The sequence below is a fragment of the Podarcis gaigeae genome (genome assembly GCF_964106915.1).
Source record: "Podarcis gaigeae genome assembly, chromosome: 1".
Classification (NCBI taxonomy): domain Eukaryota; kingdom Metazoa; phylum Chordata; class Lepidosauria; order Squamata; family Lacertidae; genus Podarcis; species Podarcis gaigeae.
Window position 1 is genome coordinate 98149516 of NC_139678.1, and position 15368 is coordinate 98164883.

At 39.4% G+C, this 15368-nt stretch overlaps 1 protein-coding gene across 1 annotated transcript in view; it reads left to right on the top strand.

Moving 5' to 3' along the window:
• The window catches only part of SPOPL (speckle type BTB/POZ protein like), a 32133-nt gene extending 17378 nt beyond the window's left edge, over window positions 1–14755 (top strand). Inside the window, exons 5-11 of the mRNA XM_083712537.1 lie at window positions 2164–2291; window positions 6607–6784; window positions 6870–6925; window positions 7765–7887; window positions 8605–8747; window positions 8843–8896; window positions 10148–14755. Coding sequence (XP_083568663.1) covers window positions 2164–2291; window positions 6607–6784; window positions 6870–6925; window positions 7765–7887; window positions 8605–8747; window positions 8843–8896; window positions 10148–10292 — 827 coding nt within the window. The 3' untranslated portion in view covers window positions 10293–14755. The remainder of the gene's footprint in view (window positions 1–2163; window positions 2292–6606; window positions 6785–6869; window positions 6926–7764; window positions 7888–8604; window positions 8748–8842; window positions 8897–10147) is intronic.
• Window positions 14756–15368: the final 613 nt, after the last annotated feature.

A 15368-nucleotide genomic window follows, 5' to 3' on the forward strand; every position in this document is an offset into this window, starting at 1 on the left:
GTCAATGGTATAGTTTGGAGAATGGTATAGTTGGCAATTCAGAGGCAATTCAGTTATTTAAATCTAAATGAGATTTGACTGTCTTTCTTTTTGTATGCATTTCCTATTCAAACATGATTACATAAGCTTTCCTAATGTTTTGTGGTATATTTATTTATGATATAATTTTTCAAGTTGCCATGACAAATATCCAGCTGTTGCCTGGGGAAAACAGAACAAAGAGGGACTATTCACTGTTTGACAAGTTCTTTAAAAATAAAACCTGCTCCGTAGGGTTGGGGGGGCACCTGGAGCACATGAGGTGGAGACAGAGGGGAGGAGGAATAATCCAGAATGCTTTCCTCCCCTATTCTGCTGGTGGATACTTTCTTTCAGAAGTGGGGAATGTGGGATATTACCTTTTGTCTACAAATCATGTTTGCATTTTAGCCAGCAGGGGTTAATGAGACTACCAAGTGTGTTTTGTCGTTAAAAATCAGTTGTTCTGTTTTACATATCCTGAATGAAACTGACTTCAGTTTTTCGAATCCCACTTTCTGAAGTTTAATTTTGTCCTAAATTATATCTTGCTAACAAACTATTATCACAAGCAAGAGAACAGGACCTGCCATGCAATTTGGACATTGTGTGTCCATGTGTGCGTGTTCTCAGTCATACTGAAAAAGAGTATGTATTGGAGCTGGTCTTGTGTGTTACCACATCTGGAATTAAACATGTGTCCTCTGTATATGATGTGGCCTTGAGTATATGATTCAATAATAGACTGGTTCAGATCCTTTTCATTATAAACTTACTGAAGAAAGTGAGGAAATCGGCTTTTGCTTAACTCTGTATCATTCAATTATGGAAAAATATATTCTGCCCTTAATGGGATAAGGTTTGTAAATTGTTCAAAGCACTAAAATGCTCCTAAAATGTAACATAAGCAGCTAATTGCAGAAAAAAATCCATTGTCTTTAATGGTCCAATTGCTGCTAACATTTGTTTTTAAAAAGTAATACTGCATTAACTTAGAACCAGAATAATGGGGGGTGCCCTGTGCTGCCTTAGTGCTATGGGAATTTCACATCCCCACTGTAGCTTCCAGAAAATTTGTGGTAAGTGGGCGTAGAGGTGAAGTTGGAGATTGGAATCATGTGGGGAAGGGGGAGAGAGAGGAATAAATGGAATTATATGAATTTAGCCATCTGCAGTGTCTCTGACATCAGTGGTTCCTCTGCTTCATCTGGGCTTATGATAGATTTTGGGGGTGATTTTTGTACTTCCAGCTGAAACGTATGGCTGAAATTCTACTCTTGCACTAATCTCCTGTACTAAAAGGCATCTCAGAAAAGAAAGTGGTAATTCCACGAAAGTGAACACAGTAGTCAGATTTATTATTATTATTATTATTATTATTATTATTATTATTATTATTATTTATTATATCCCACCCATTTGGCTGGGTTTCCCCAGCCACTCTGGGTGGTTTACAGCGTATATAAAACAGTAACATATCAAACATTAAAAAGAATCCCATGAGTTAAATGCATGGGCTCTTGCCCACATGAAGTCTTTGTGCTGTGTCTCAAACCTCTTTTGACTTTCTGAAGTTATGTCTACAGTGCTTTGGGTTCTGAATGTGAACATCATATGCAAACCTCCCCCACACCACCAAGCTTAATTTTAAAATATAGAGTTGAATCCAGATGTGCATTCAGTGACATTCCATTTGCACTTAGGAGGTGATTTGTACTGATTCTTCCTTCCCACTGCAGCCCCTGAAAACTGCACTGGAGGGCTGGAGGACCCTACAGAATGACATGGGGTGTGCTACCTGGGGATGTGGGGAAAACCTGTACGGGAACTAATTCCATCTCCAAACATAGTGGTGGGGAACCTGTGGCTGTCCAGCTGGTGGTGTGTTCCAATTCCCATCAGCCCCACCCAGATGATGGAAGCTGCAATCCATTAACACCTGGAGGACCACCGCTCCCATGCCCAGGTGTAAACAAAATGAGTCTTTCTCTCAATGAAGGTGCTAATCTGGATACAGCTCATATTTTGCATTAGTCTTTAGTACAATTGTTATCTTATTAGGTTTGATTTGGCTCTTGGATTTCACTTATTGTGTATGTATATTAAAACTGTTTTAATTGAACATGCTTAATCTATTTTACTTAGAAAGCCAAAGAGCATATCGATTTGTTCAAGGCAAAGATTGGGGTTTTAAAAAATTCATTCGAAGAGACTTCTTACTTGATGAAGCTAATGGTCTTTTACCAGATGATAAGCTTACGTTATTTTGTGAGGTAGGTAATCAACCAGTGCTTTTTAAAATAGAATATTGGTTTCCATGGCTATGAATGAAGAATATTTTCAAATGTTATGTTTATCCCTCTGTGTTACAGAAATGCCCTGATAAAATGTTTTAGCATAATGGTTGTTGTTTTTTAAGTATTTGATGCAAGATTTTTCTAAAAATAATTGGGAGCCATTGGGAGAATTCCTGCTTGGCATGTAGTGAAAGGAAAGCTGTAGAATAATAAAAACTGCAGTAGTCTTGTTGGGGTGGAAGAAGGTGTAACATAAGACAGGGTTGTGGGATCGGTTTCCTAGGTTGGTACTCTATGATGGTCATTGTGGAGCTACAGAGAAGCCACAGTTGGTTTGTCTTTGAGAGGAAGTGAACTCCCTCTTCCTATGATTTAAATTAATATTATGTATGTATTTAAATTGGCCAGTGACAAGTGAAGAACATGATTTTTATGCCCCTGACTGTCAAATGTAGGGCTGAATTTAACATACAAGTGTAAAATCTCAGTCATCTGGACATTATTATTATTATTAGTAGTAGTAGTAGTAGTAGTAGTAGTAGTAGTAGTAGTATACCACTCTTCATCCAAAGATCGCAAGGAAGTTCACAACATAGAAATATAAAATGAGAACACAAAATACATAATAAAAACAAAAACAAACCAATAACCCCCCACCTCCTACCACAAACACATTTAAAATGGTATAGGGTGTTAATCAGCCAAAGGCGTTTTTGAAGAGGAACATTTTCGCCTTGTTCCTAAAGGTGTATAATGAAGGTGCCAGCCAAAGCTCCCTGGGGAAAGCATTCCTCACAGGGAGTCACTGCAGAAAAGGCCCGTTCTCATGTTGCTGCCCTTCGGACCTCCTATTGAGAAGGCACATGAAGAACGGCCTCAGATGATGATCTCAGGATCCAGGTTCATATGGAAATAGGGGGTCCTTGAGGTATTCCGGTCCTAAGCCATTTAAGGCTTTATAGGTCAAAACCAGCACTTTGAATTAGGCCCAAAAAGTAAATGGCAGCCTCTGCAGTTGAGCCAGGTTTGGTGTAGTATGCTCAAACCATCTTGCCCTGGTGAGGAACCTGGCTGCCGAATTCTGCACCCGCTGAAGTTTCTGAACCATCTTCAGTGGCAGCCCTATGTCTAACCTCGAGGTTACCAGAGCATAGACAACAGTAGTTAGATTCAGGTAGGTCTGACACAGTCTAAATAAATAGAAAAATTTTAAAAAATGTCCAGTAGCACCTTAGAGACCAACTAAGTTTGTTCTGGGTATAAGCTTTCATGTGCATGCACACAAAAGCTTCTACCCAGAACAAACTTAGTTGGTCTTTAAGGTGCTACTGGACATTTATCTATCTCTATCTATCTATCTATCTATCTATCTATCTATCTATCTATCTATCTATCTCTATCTATCTATCTATCTATCTATCTATCTATCTATCATCTATCATATATTTTTATTCCAACAGTAGTTAGGCTATCCCTGTCCAGATAGGGGCGCAGCGGGGCTACCAGCCGAAGCTGATGGAAGGCACTTCGGGCCACTGAGGCCACCTGAGCCTCAAGCAACAGTCAAAGGCAGGCAACCTCCCAGCCTTCCAATCTAGGGAACTGCCCACTAATAGTGCCTCAGTCTTATCTGGATTGAGCTTCAGTTTGTTGGCTCCCATCCAGTCTATGACTGAGGTAAGACAATGGTCCATCACATTCACTGCCTCACCTGCAGAGCTGTGTGTCATTAGCAGATTATTACAATGAACTCCAAACCTCTGGATAACCCCACTCAGTGGTGTCATGTAGATTTTAAATAGCATACATAGGGGATAAAATCGAACACTGAAGAACCCCACATTGAAGGTTCCATGGGGCTGAAGAGCACTCTCCAAGCATCCCCCTCTGGAAACGTCCATCCAAGGAAGCAATGTCACCCACCTCTGATTCAGACAGTTGCTCCAGAAGGATACCATGGTTGATGGTATCAAAAGCCACTGAGAGGTTGAGGAGAATTAACAGAGACACATTTCCCCTTTCTTTCTCCCGACAGAGGTCATCATACAGGGCAACCAAAGCAGTTTCTGTGCCAAAACCGGGCCTAAACCCCGATTAAAATGGATCTGGAAAGTCAGTTTCCTCCAAGAGCGCCTGGATTTAGTCTGTGACTACCTGCTCAAGAACCTTGCCCAAGAAGGGGAGACTAGCAACTGCTGGTAGTTACTTAGATTTTCTGAATTCAGGGAGAGTTTTTTGAGGGACCACCTCACAGGGAGGCATTGATCAAGTCCCTGCCCCAAACAGCTGTCTCCTCCCTGCTAGTTGGGGTTTTTTTACAGTCAAGAGGGGCAGGGCTCCAGAGTACAATTGGTTACCCTGAATGATCCAAGCATCTTGTCCACATCCTTGAGCCTTCCTGATTGAAACACATCCAACACAACAGGACTGGGGATTCTTAAAAGCGATTGTAACTTTCCATATAGTGATAAGGTTTCTACAGCAACGATCCCTTGATAGCATTAGATATTTAGAAGCAAATTTATTATGGTACCCTTCAGACTTAAGCCTGTTAACACAACATTACAAAATATTGGCAACCCCTACTACATATGAGTGTTTAAGCAAGTGCATTTTGCTTAGATTAATTGAAAAATCCAGTGGATATAGATTCTCTGGTGGAATAGATCTTTAGCCTCAGGGAGGAATATATGTAAATAGCTATAAATTATGCCGGAAACCTAAACAGTCTTAGTAAAATCCAGTAAGACTGCTTATGATACTTAAAAATGGAAGGTTATGATCCCAGTGCACTGAATGTTAAATATATATTGGCAGGTTATCACTGCTGCCCTGGACTGATTAGTAGCTTAGGAGGATGATAGATGCTCTAACTGCTAATAAGTTTGCTTTGATCTGTGTATTTACAAGAAATGTGTACAAAAAAAACTTGGCAAGATTACAACTTAATTATGTGTCATTATGCTGTGTAGGAAGAATAATTGAAATGTGGCCCCTGAGACTAAATAGTGCAAATATACTGCATCTTATTTTATTTAGATAGACAAGCTAAATTAGCTGTGTGATGAATTCGTTATGAATACAATTATTCAGTTCGTAAGTGGATGTAACACATGTCTAGGTCTGAAAAGGATCCTTACTCCATAAAATATTTCTGGTTCAAATAGTTTTTGCTGTAGATCAAAGTAGTTCTATAAGTGAATATTGACTAAGAGGTCAGGGGTTTCTGTAAAAGATGAAATATTTGCCATTGCAGTGGTTTGACTTGGGGGGAATCAAACCTTGCCCTTTGTTTTCACAACTTCTTTCAGGGAGTGCTCAGCTACTGCTTTGTAGAGCAAAGCAAGTCTTGAAGCATTAGCTCTGCATATTGGCTTTGAACGCTACCCATCCATGAATTTGCTAAGGCTGATCTTGCTTGCTGGTCAAGAGTTATTATAGGAACACAGGATGTGATCCAATAGTTTCACCTTGTGAAGCCATCATTTTGTTCCCAGCGCAAGAAGTTGGATACTATCCATATGACGCAGTCTTATTCCAGATCAAGCTATTTGTTGGGCATGTGTTTCACATTCTCTTCTACCTGATTTAAAAAAAAAATGTTAAAAAGAAAAGCAAATAAATTGGAATTTCCAGGGATTGAACCATGGCCCTTTTGCAGTCCTTCTCCAATATGTGAACTTCAGCCAGGAGAGGTCATTTTCTACATCAGTGCCACTTCCTTCTGACCTTGGTTGGGCCACCTGCATTCTGTGTTGTTTTATTGTTTGTTTGTTTTAAAAAACCTGCTTTATCTCTACATGGTGCTATAAAATGTTAGCTAGCAGAACCTTTTCTGACCTATGAAAGCATTCCTGAGTGTTACAAAATTAATATTCTTCTGCTTAGTTTCTAAAGATATTAGCAGTGCAAACTCTCTTCAAGTCTGCTGTATTCTTGAATCTCACCTTCAGGGTAGGAACTATTCGGGTTGCAAGTTGGAACAGTAGTACTGCATGTTGCTGATTTTGTTGGTGGTGGATTTCAAAGAAATGTCCACCCCTGATTTTTTATTTCTTCTGTGCTGGTTGTATAAAGAACTGTTCCAGTTGAGTGTGAGGTTTTAGGGATAGCTGCTTCTGTGCTTCATTTTCTTCTTCCAGCTTATATTGGGATATCGGAATATCCCAACTAAAATGAATTGTCACTGCTTGAGGACTGAAGAACTATCTATTTGTTTGTATTCTTAAATCTAGGTTAACCATAGGAGTTGTAATATTATGAAATGCATAAAATTACTGTTTTTTGCTAGGTGAGCGTGGTCCAAGACTCAGTGAATATATCAGGACAGTCCAGTACAAACACATTAAAGGTACCTGAATGCCGGCTAGCAGAAGATCTAGGAAATCTCTGGGAAACAACAAGATTTACAGATTGTAGCTTTTATGTAGGTGGAGAAGAGTTCAAAGCTCATAAATCTGTTCTTGCAGGTACCTCCTCCTTCTGTATTATAATTTGTTTGATAAAATTATTTCGACCTTGGTATGGTACTAATGCTTTTATCTCTTGCGACAGCTCGTTCTCCTGTTTTTAATGCAATGTTTGAACACGAAATGGAGGAAAGCAAAAAGGTGAGTGAATGTTATCGTCATATGATTTGTAAAGGAGGGTTTGTTTGTTTTTACAGAAAACTGTAAGCTTTTGGTGTAGATCAAGAATGCAGTAGCTGGGTAACTGGGTTAGGTTCACTGATTTTAAAAAAAACCTTACAATTAGCTTAAAAGGTGATTGAGAATTGAACATTGTTTAAAATGGCAATTATTTATAGTGCAGGAAAACTATGGGCAATAGTGCCACATTAGATGGGCATTTTGCCTTCATGCTCTCCCGGGGTCAGGGGGTGGGCTGCATTTTTAACAAGACTAATGCATGGCACAATATGGCCTAGTTGCTCCTGAAACGCTCTTTGTTACCAAACAAATTGAGGGGCAAAGGATATAGTTGCAAGGATTTAATATTGAGGAGCATTCAAATAAAACTGGCATTGCATTCAAATTGGAACTTTCCCTCAGAAATGGAAATGGAGGTAGTAATTGTATGAGAAGCATAGAATTAACATACCTGGCACTTAAGATTAGAAGAGCTAGACAGATTCCATCCATTTCAGCAAGTGCAGTCTCATGGTTCAGCATGCTCTAGAAACCTGTCTGAAATGTATGTAGAGACCCATGAAACTAAGATGGCAAGAGTTAAGAGTCTCCGATTTTTAACTTTTGAATAGGATTTGAATGTGCCCACCACTTAGAATAGGATTCTAAGCAACTACAGCAGGAGCTAAACATCTCTTGTCACGTTAAATCAGGACACTTTGGATATGAAATAGTAAGCTATTAGGAATTACTCAGTGTAGATGGATTGTAATATTTTAAGTTGGAACCATGACAAGTTTTTTTTCTGTTTCACGTAACAGAATCGTGTAGAAATAAATGATGTAGACCCTGACGTTTTTAAAGAGATGATGAGGTTCATTTATACTGGGAAAGCTCCAAACCTTGACAAAATGGCCGACAGCTTGTTGGCAGCAGCAGACAAAGTAAGTAATTGCCTATAGAAGGGCTTTATAGGTCATTTGAATGAAACCCAAAAAGTGTTTGTTTTGGGAGATTTTTATATAGTTAAGAAAAGCACAGTAAGGAACTGGATTATTAGCAGTAGAAATGTATTAGAAGACATAAGATCCTATGTAGTTTAGCTAAAGGCTTCCTCTCAGGTGTTCTGGGTGTCTTTAGAGAGAACTTGAGGAACAGCTGCCTTCCTATGCTGTTGTGCGAATTGAATGGATTTGTTTACGAAGAGTAAATATGCAAAGACAAGTGATAGAGGACGAATTCAGGCCTATTGCCCGTTACGCTGTGTCTAGACATTATCACAGTGTCACTGATACAGAGGGTGAGCTTCAGATGAAAACCCTTAACATTTGTTTAAAGCTTGAGATGACAGCAGCAGGCTTTTATAGCTAATGGTGGACAAATTGTATTTAAGCTGTATATATATGTAGGCCCTCTTCTGCCAGAGATACAGCTGCCAGGTAACATAACCAGCCAGCACAGTCCCATTCCACCTCACACAGCTACTGAATGTGTGTTTGAAGGGAGTCTGTGTATTTCCTTACATTAACACAGTTGGCAATTCTTTGAGGGGCCAATTACTTCACAGTTACTAGAAAGAATATACCTATTAGAAATGTCTGCTTTTTAGATTAGGAAAGAACAAATGTGAACAACAACGGGCTTTCCCCCTCTTCCTTTAGTATGCACTGGAACGGCTAAAGATCATGTGTGAAGAAGCTCTGTGTAGTAACCTCTCAGTAGAAAATGTTGCAGACATCCTCATCCTCGCAGATTTGCACAGTGCGGAGCAGTTGAAAGCACAAGCAATAGAGTTTATTAACAGGTATGTACTTGACTTCCTTCCTTTAAAAAGAATTTGCATTCCTTGAAGTGAAATCTCCTGAAAAATTAATATCTGGATATTCTCTCATGCCACAGGTGCAGTGTTCTTAGGCAACTTGGTTGTAAAGATGCGAAAAACTGGAACAGCAAGTACGTACTGGCTACGCTTCAAAGCCGTCTGTAAACAGTGTGTGGTATTTGGCACAAGTCCTGTAATCAGAGTAGACCTATCAAAGCTAAAGATGTGACTGAGGGTCATTAATTGGTTATACTCTGAGTAAAACGTGGTTGACTACAACCCAATCAGTTTTTGTTGTCTTTATATTAAATTCTATCATAGCAGAATAAACAATGTATACCAGAAACAAATAATTAGAATACCAGTATCCATATAGATTTGTTCCCAATTTCCTCTTGCGAAAGAAATGAAGCCACATTCTGTTACCATTTTTTTTCTGTATCTCCATTTTCTGTAGACTTAAGCAGAGTTGAAACTGAGACTATGGGTGGAATTCCAGGTCACACTCTTCTGATTTTTCCATCAGCGCAAGCATTTCTGCTTGCCAGATGGAGCAGTCCCTCTTCTCCTTCCCCCGCCCCAAATGTGCTCTTCTCGGGGTTTTCCTCATTCCCTAGAGCAAATTTGGGGGAGGGAAACCACGTTTCAATAATGGGAGCCCTTCCCCCTGGCTTCTGCTAGCACACTTGAGTTAGTTGAATCCGGGCTAGCAATTCTTTCTTTGTGCATAGGGCACTGAAATTGACAGAGAATATCTTCTACTGTTCTCATACCACAAGTGTAGCGTCTTAAGTCACAGAAGATATTCTTGTAATATCCATCTGAAACAGTATAGGGCCTGTGCTGAAACCTTAAACAAGCTTCCCATGTTGATCCAGGACTTGAAGATCTGAAAGACAGCTTTTGTAGTCATGGTCAAACTTAATCAGGTGATTCAGAGAAGGCAATGTTGTACTGACTGCAAGTTTTTAAATTCTGCTTTGGTAGCAGGATGGCTGGGGTGACCCAACGGGATGGGTGGGGTACAAATAATTAAAAATTTGGCTTAAAATTGAAAAACAAGTTTGCTGCAGACTCTCCAAAAGCTAGATTGTCCTTTGCAGCCAAGTGCACAATTTCTAAAACAGCTGAAAAAATTCTCCTTAATAGTACAATGCTATGCATGCTTACTCAGAAGCAACTCCCATTGAGTTAATGGGGCTTGCTTCCAGAAAAGTATGCACAGGATCGCAGGCACTCTTCTAATCCATGGCTTAGATATACCAGCAAGCTGATTTACCTGGGAGCATGTCCCATTGAGCTTACTGTAGTAACTTCAAAGTGGACATGCGCAGGATTGCATTGTCTCCTGAACCTGATTCTTGTAATTCTTTTATTGACAGCCAAGCCACGGACATCATGGAAACAGCCGGCTGGAAGTCAATGATCCACTCCCACCCCCACTTAGTAGCTGAGGCCTTTCGAGCGTTAGCATCTGCACAGTGTCCACAGTTTGGCATTCCACGCAAACGACTAAAACAGTCATGAAATCTTCCATGAACTATAGAGAATATAAGACTCCTCATCCCTGTCCAGAGGGGTTTCCACAGACCATCTGCCAGAATTTGCTACCCCCTGTCCACAGAACAGAAAGCTTTTAAGAGTGGATAATAATATATGGTTTAATAATCAGCTTTAATTTAGACTGATAACTCTCCAGTTCACTGAAAGGCCTTAACGTCAGTTACTCTAGTTCATTTGTGGTTTTCTTTTTCCTTTTTCTTTTTAAATTGTGCCTCGTCTTTTTGACTCGGCTATGTAGGATTGCACTAGCTCCATAATGCAGTAATGCTGATAAATGAAGACCGTTCTTGAAAGGGATCTTCCTTTTTAAAAAAAACAAAAACAGAACCCAAAATGAAGAGTATAATTTGGTCTTGTGGTAACTGGAAGGTTTCAACTAGCCTCTTATTAAAAGCGCTTGAGTTGAGGGGCAGCAAGCACTCCAGTCAAAGTACTGTATTTAGGGTGCATCTGTCTACCTTCAGAGGGTGCTGCCAGGCATGCTGTGGCAATATACTACTCTGAATATAATTTATTTTTCATTGGTTCAGGTGAGTGAGAGAAATATGCAATGTCTTGGCCCAGAAATGTATTTTGATAGAATTTCTAAATGCTTACTCTGTGAGTGTCTCCATCAGATGTTAAAAGAAACACACAGTAACCCTTTTTGGCCTGTGTTCCTTTACGATTCGTTGCTATTTTACATTTACATTGTACTGAACCAGAGCGAAAGCTAGTATGGAGAGAGAACAAGTGATATATGCTGGGGAGGAAGTGGTTATTTCTCACATGGGATACATGGAAGGTCAAGGATGCATAAGAATGACCAAATGTAAATTTCAGAAATGGGCCAAATTATGGATTCTCAGTATGCACTTTTAATGTGTAACTTTTGTATGTTGTGTGGTACATATATATTTTGGTTTTGATAAATATGGTACAGCAATTGTGGCCTAACTTTTGAAATACATTAAGATGCCCACAGCCACATGGGATTTAGTTTTGTTACTGCAAACAAGGAAAGCATGACTTTAGAGATGTTGATTCAAAGTGACTATCTCAAGTGTTCATGTTAGAATCCATTCTATTTTCACACTTTGGGCAGGCTTAGCTATGTTCCTTTAGTGTGTGTATGCACAAGCCTGTTCACACTAGTGGAAGTTGCACAGACACACACTTAACAGGAAGAATAGGAGTCTGAAACGTCAGTATTTATAAGCACTGACTTGCTGTTTTTAGCATTTGCTATTGTACTAGCATTGTGGATGGTATTGAAATTCTGCATAATGTGAAAAGGATATAACAACCTGTAAACTGCTTGTAAAGGGCCAGTTTTTCTATACAAACCTTCGCTTTAATGCCACCACTTCCAGTGTTTTTGCTAGCTTTGTTTACAGTTGGGAGGATTTGTCTGCCGCAGTGCACATTTGTAAACGCTTCTTGAATGATTGACAGTGAATTTTACTTTAAACCTGGTGATGTGCTAGATCTGTTGCGTGGTAAAAGTTGTATTTAACCATAGGAAAAGGGAATTGCTCTGAATTTTTAACTAAATATTTTAATTGACCCGTTTGATTCACATGCTTACTCTATTAAGGTTTTTTTACCTTCTCAAAACATGCCTCCTTTCTGTTTTCAGTGAGGAGCATTGACATGTTTAAAGTTCTCAAGCATGTTTATTAATTTGAGTAAACATTTATTAAAGAACAGTTGGGGCAAGCAGAGTGCTCCCAAGCCAGCACAGTGCTAAAATGTGAAACTTACCCACTTTCTGGCTAAACTCACTCTTTAGGGTGACTTGAATGCAGTATTTGAATTATCATCCTTCAGGCACAGTTAAAGGTCATTTTAATTGCACTCCTGGTGGTTTCAGTGGGCCTCAATATTACTCAGTGAACCAAACTGATACAGAGATGTATCATAGCTTATAACATTTATTGGCAGTTTCTCCTAATCCAAACTAAGGTCTTGTAGGTGTTTTATCAGGTAAGCTGTGTCCCTCCATTGCAGAGAAACTTCTGCTGCAGTGTAAGAAATTACCATAATGAACAGCCTCACAACGTGAAAGTTGCAGCTATAATATACAGAGTGACTTGACTATTTAATACCATAATTGTCCATTTCAGCTTATTCAGAAACTGCTAGATAGAGCAATCAGATGGAAGATCTTAAGCATTTTGTTTACAAGTTTTTAAAAAGCATAATAGCACACTTTGTACCAAAAAATAATAATTAAAACGCTGTAAGAATTTTTACAACTCTATGAAAAGTCCACTTGTCAAATTAACAAAATGTATGTCACATGGTACACTTAGCAGCCAATCATGATAACTGATATACATGCAGGTCCCACTATGGAACACTGTTTTTATCTGGAATATCAGTTATCTGTACACAAAGAATTATACCCAAACCTCACTACACAAATGGCTGATTCAGATATCTGAATAGCCAGCGTTTACCCACTTCCTTACATGTTTGTGGTTTGCTGGTCTGCAGCAGCCATTTCAGGCAGAAACCAGACAGGGAGATCAGACAAATCATGGATTAGAAATGTTCCCATAGGAAACATTGGAAACCATCAGCTTGTTATGTGAACACTTGCCTATCAAATGACTTCCTGGAAATGCATTGTGTTCTGAAAGCAGGAGCTGTGTGTATATTGTTCCATGCATTTGCTATTAAAAATACACAAAAAGGGTTAAACAAATCCACATCCCGCCCCCTGCCCCCCTTTAGTGAACCACATGCAGTGTTCTCACTCTTCCAATAGTGCTGGCAAGAACAATTTTCTCTGTTTTGCCGCAGTCTGATTACATTTCCTCTTGTTCCATATGAAAAAATCCTGATTGGAACTAGACTTCTCTTTCCAGAGAAGAGATCTAAAGTCCATTAGAGGTTCTCAGTGGGAAAAGGTGAGAGAGAAAGGTGATTTTCACTTCCTTCCTCCTTCAGCCCCAGCGCTCTATCTCCCAGCTGTCCTGCAGGGCCACCTGACCCCATAGAGCAGCTTGGGGGGGGGGATGCATGGGGCTAAGGGAGCAGGGGGAAATTGGTAGCAATCACCCCTTTCTCCACTGGAGGGCCCTATTGATTTGGTTCAGCCTTGATCCTCCCCCTAGTGCTGCAGGAGAAAAGGTCTGTTTGCACATGCTTTTTATGGCTGAATACTTGACATTTGGTGAGAATAGTAACAGTCTACTCATTGGGATTTTCAGCACAGTTACCCAAGTGCCATGTTTGGCTTGCCAACTCTGTCCCTTCAATACCCACCGGCCATCACCATCAACCCCCCCCCCCAAGGGAGCACCCTGCATGTGTTGTGTAATTGTGTGTGAGTTTTTAACAAAGATTTATTTTTCAGAAAAATAGGACTCTGTTTGCTGTTAAAAGTGGCAGAGGTTTCACTTAATTGAAGTATGTGACAATGTACTTCAGTAACCCATCCAGATTTCGACAGTCCATTTACTGCATGCTGAAGTATGAATGCATAGTGCCTTTTTGAAATATAATGGGATGAATTTGTTTTTGAAAATCCTTGGAAAAGGTATAGAGGAGTACTGATGTATGAGGAATACATGAATGCAGAATAGAGTGGGTATATGTACAACAGTTTGTCTATCTTCAGAAGCTACAGATGCAAAATATTTTTCAGACGCATATTTTCTCTGTGCTTAGTAAACTCTGAATTCTAAAATGAGGTTATTGATAGAAGTTGATTTGTGTTGGGGTTGTGTGTGTTTTTTGTTGGCATGGTTTCATTATTTAAGTATGGAATTTCAATGAGTTTTTGATGACATCTGCCTTCTAAGAGTAACACAGAATACAGTATCTGTGTTTGTCCCCTTATGAAGAGGCTGTTCCTTCAAGGTCAAGTCTAAATAATTGTGCTAGTAAAGTTCCTATAGAAATTGCGAGGTTAAACAGTGGGAGATGCTTTTTTTTAGGCTATAACATATGATTTTTTTAAACCAATTGATGTTTGTCCCAAGTTTTAATTCTTATTGGCTGGGTTGATTGGATTTTCTTAACACTTCCTACAAACTGTTAGGTACTGGTTTGTTTTACAACACAAGTACATTGAATTGCTTGTTTCCTGCTTGCAGCAAATGGACTTCCCCTGAAATGGACACTCATTATTTTTGTCAGTGTTTGCTGTGGTTTGCGTTAATCATACTCTGTAATCTAGTTAATCCTGGATTTTGATATGTCAGAATGAAGGTTTCTCTTTAGTTCTGTTTTAGAATCTAAACATTGGAAGGACTTTAAACCTGGGTCTTAGCTGGGAGTTATTCACATTACCTATCATGTTAAACACTTGCATCAAACCATCCAGCCTTTTATATCTGCCTGATGTTAACAGTGAAATACTTTTTGTACCTTGTTGCTGAAAATATTTTTGCATTTCAGGACATCAAGTTACAATAAAGTTGTTACTTATACAGAAATCTTCTGTGTACCTTGTTGTCTTTGAGACACTGACTTTGCTACGTTTCCCTTGACATACAGCAACGTCAACGATGATCACAACGATCTTCACCGTCTTGACAATTTTTTATTCAGAAATGAATAGAAAACAGATCCCTTTTAAACACAGGTTTACAACTTCACACACACTATATCAATGCTGATTTTAGAGAAGCACATAGGCTGCCACATTATAGGAAGTGTCATAAAGAAACATATTCAAAATTTGGAGTGGCATCTATGGGTACATCTGGACCGAGAGCTAGGGCACTGACCGCTTCCTACTGAATTTTCATTTGAAGAAGCCTTTCATAGCCAATAGAAGGTTATTTCAGATCTCATTTTGGGGGTTACAGTTGGGGAGGGGAGAGTTGTGGCATGTGTGCTGCCCACAACAATATCTCTGGTCTGTCTGGAATACCTTTTACTAACTAATTTGCCAGTTTGCAAATGTTGGAAGATAAAAACAGCTATTTGTCATCCGTGAGGTCCAGATCAGACGAATGTAATGAGCTCCAAAGCACATCCCATTGAAGATGACTTGGAAACTTTAGGTGGTACAAAAGGTTGCTGTCCATCTATGGAACGGAATGA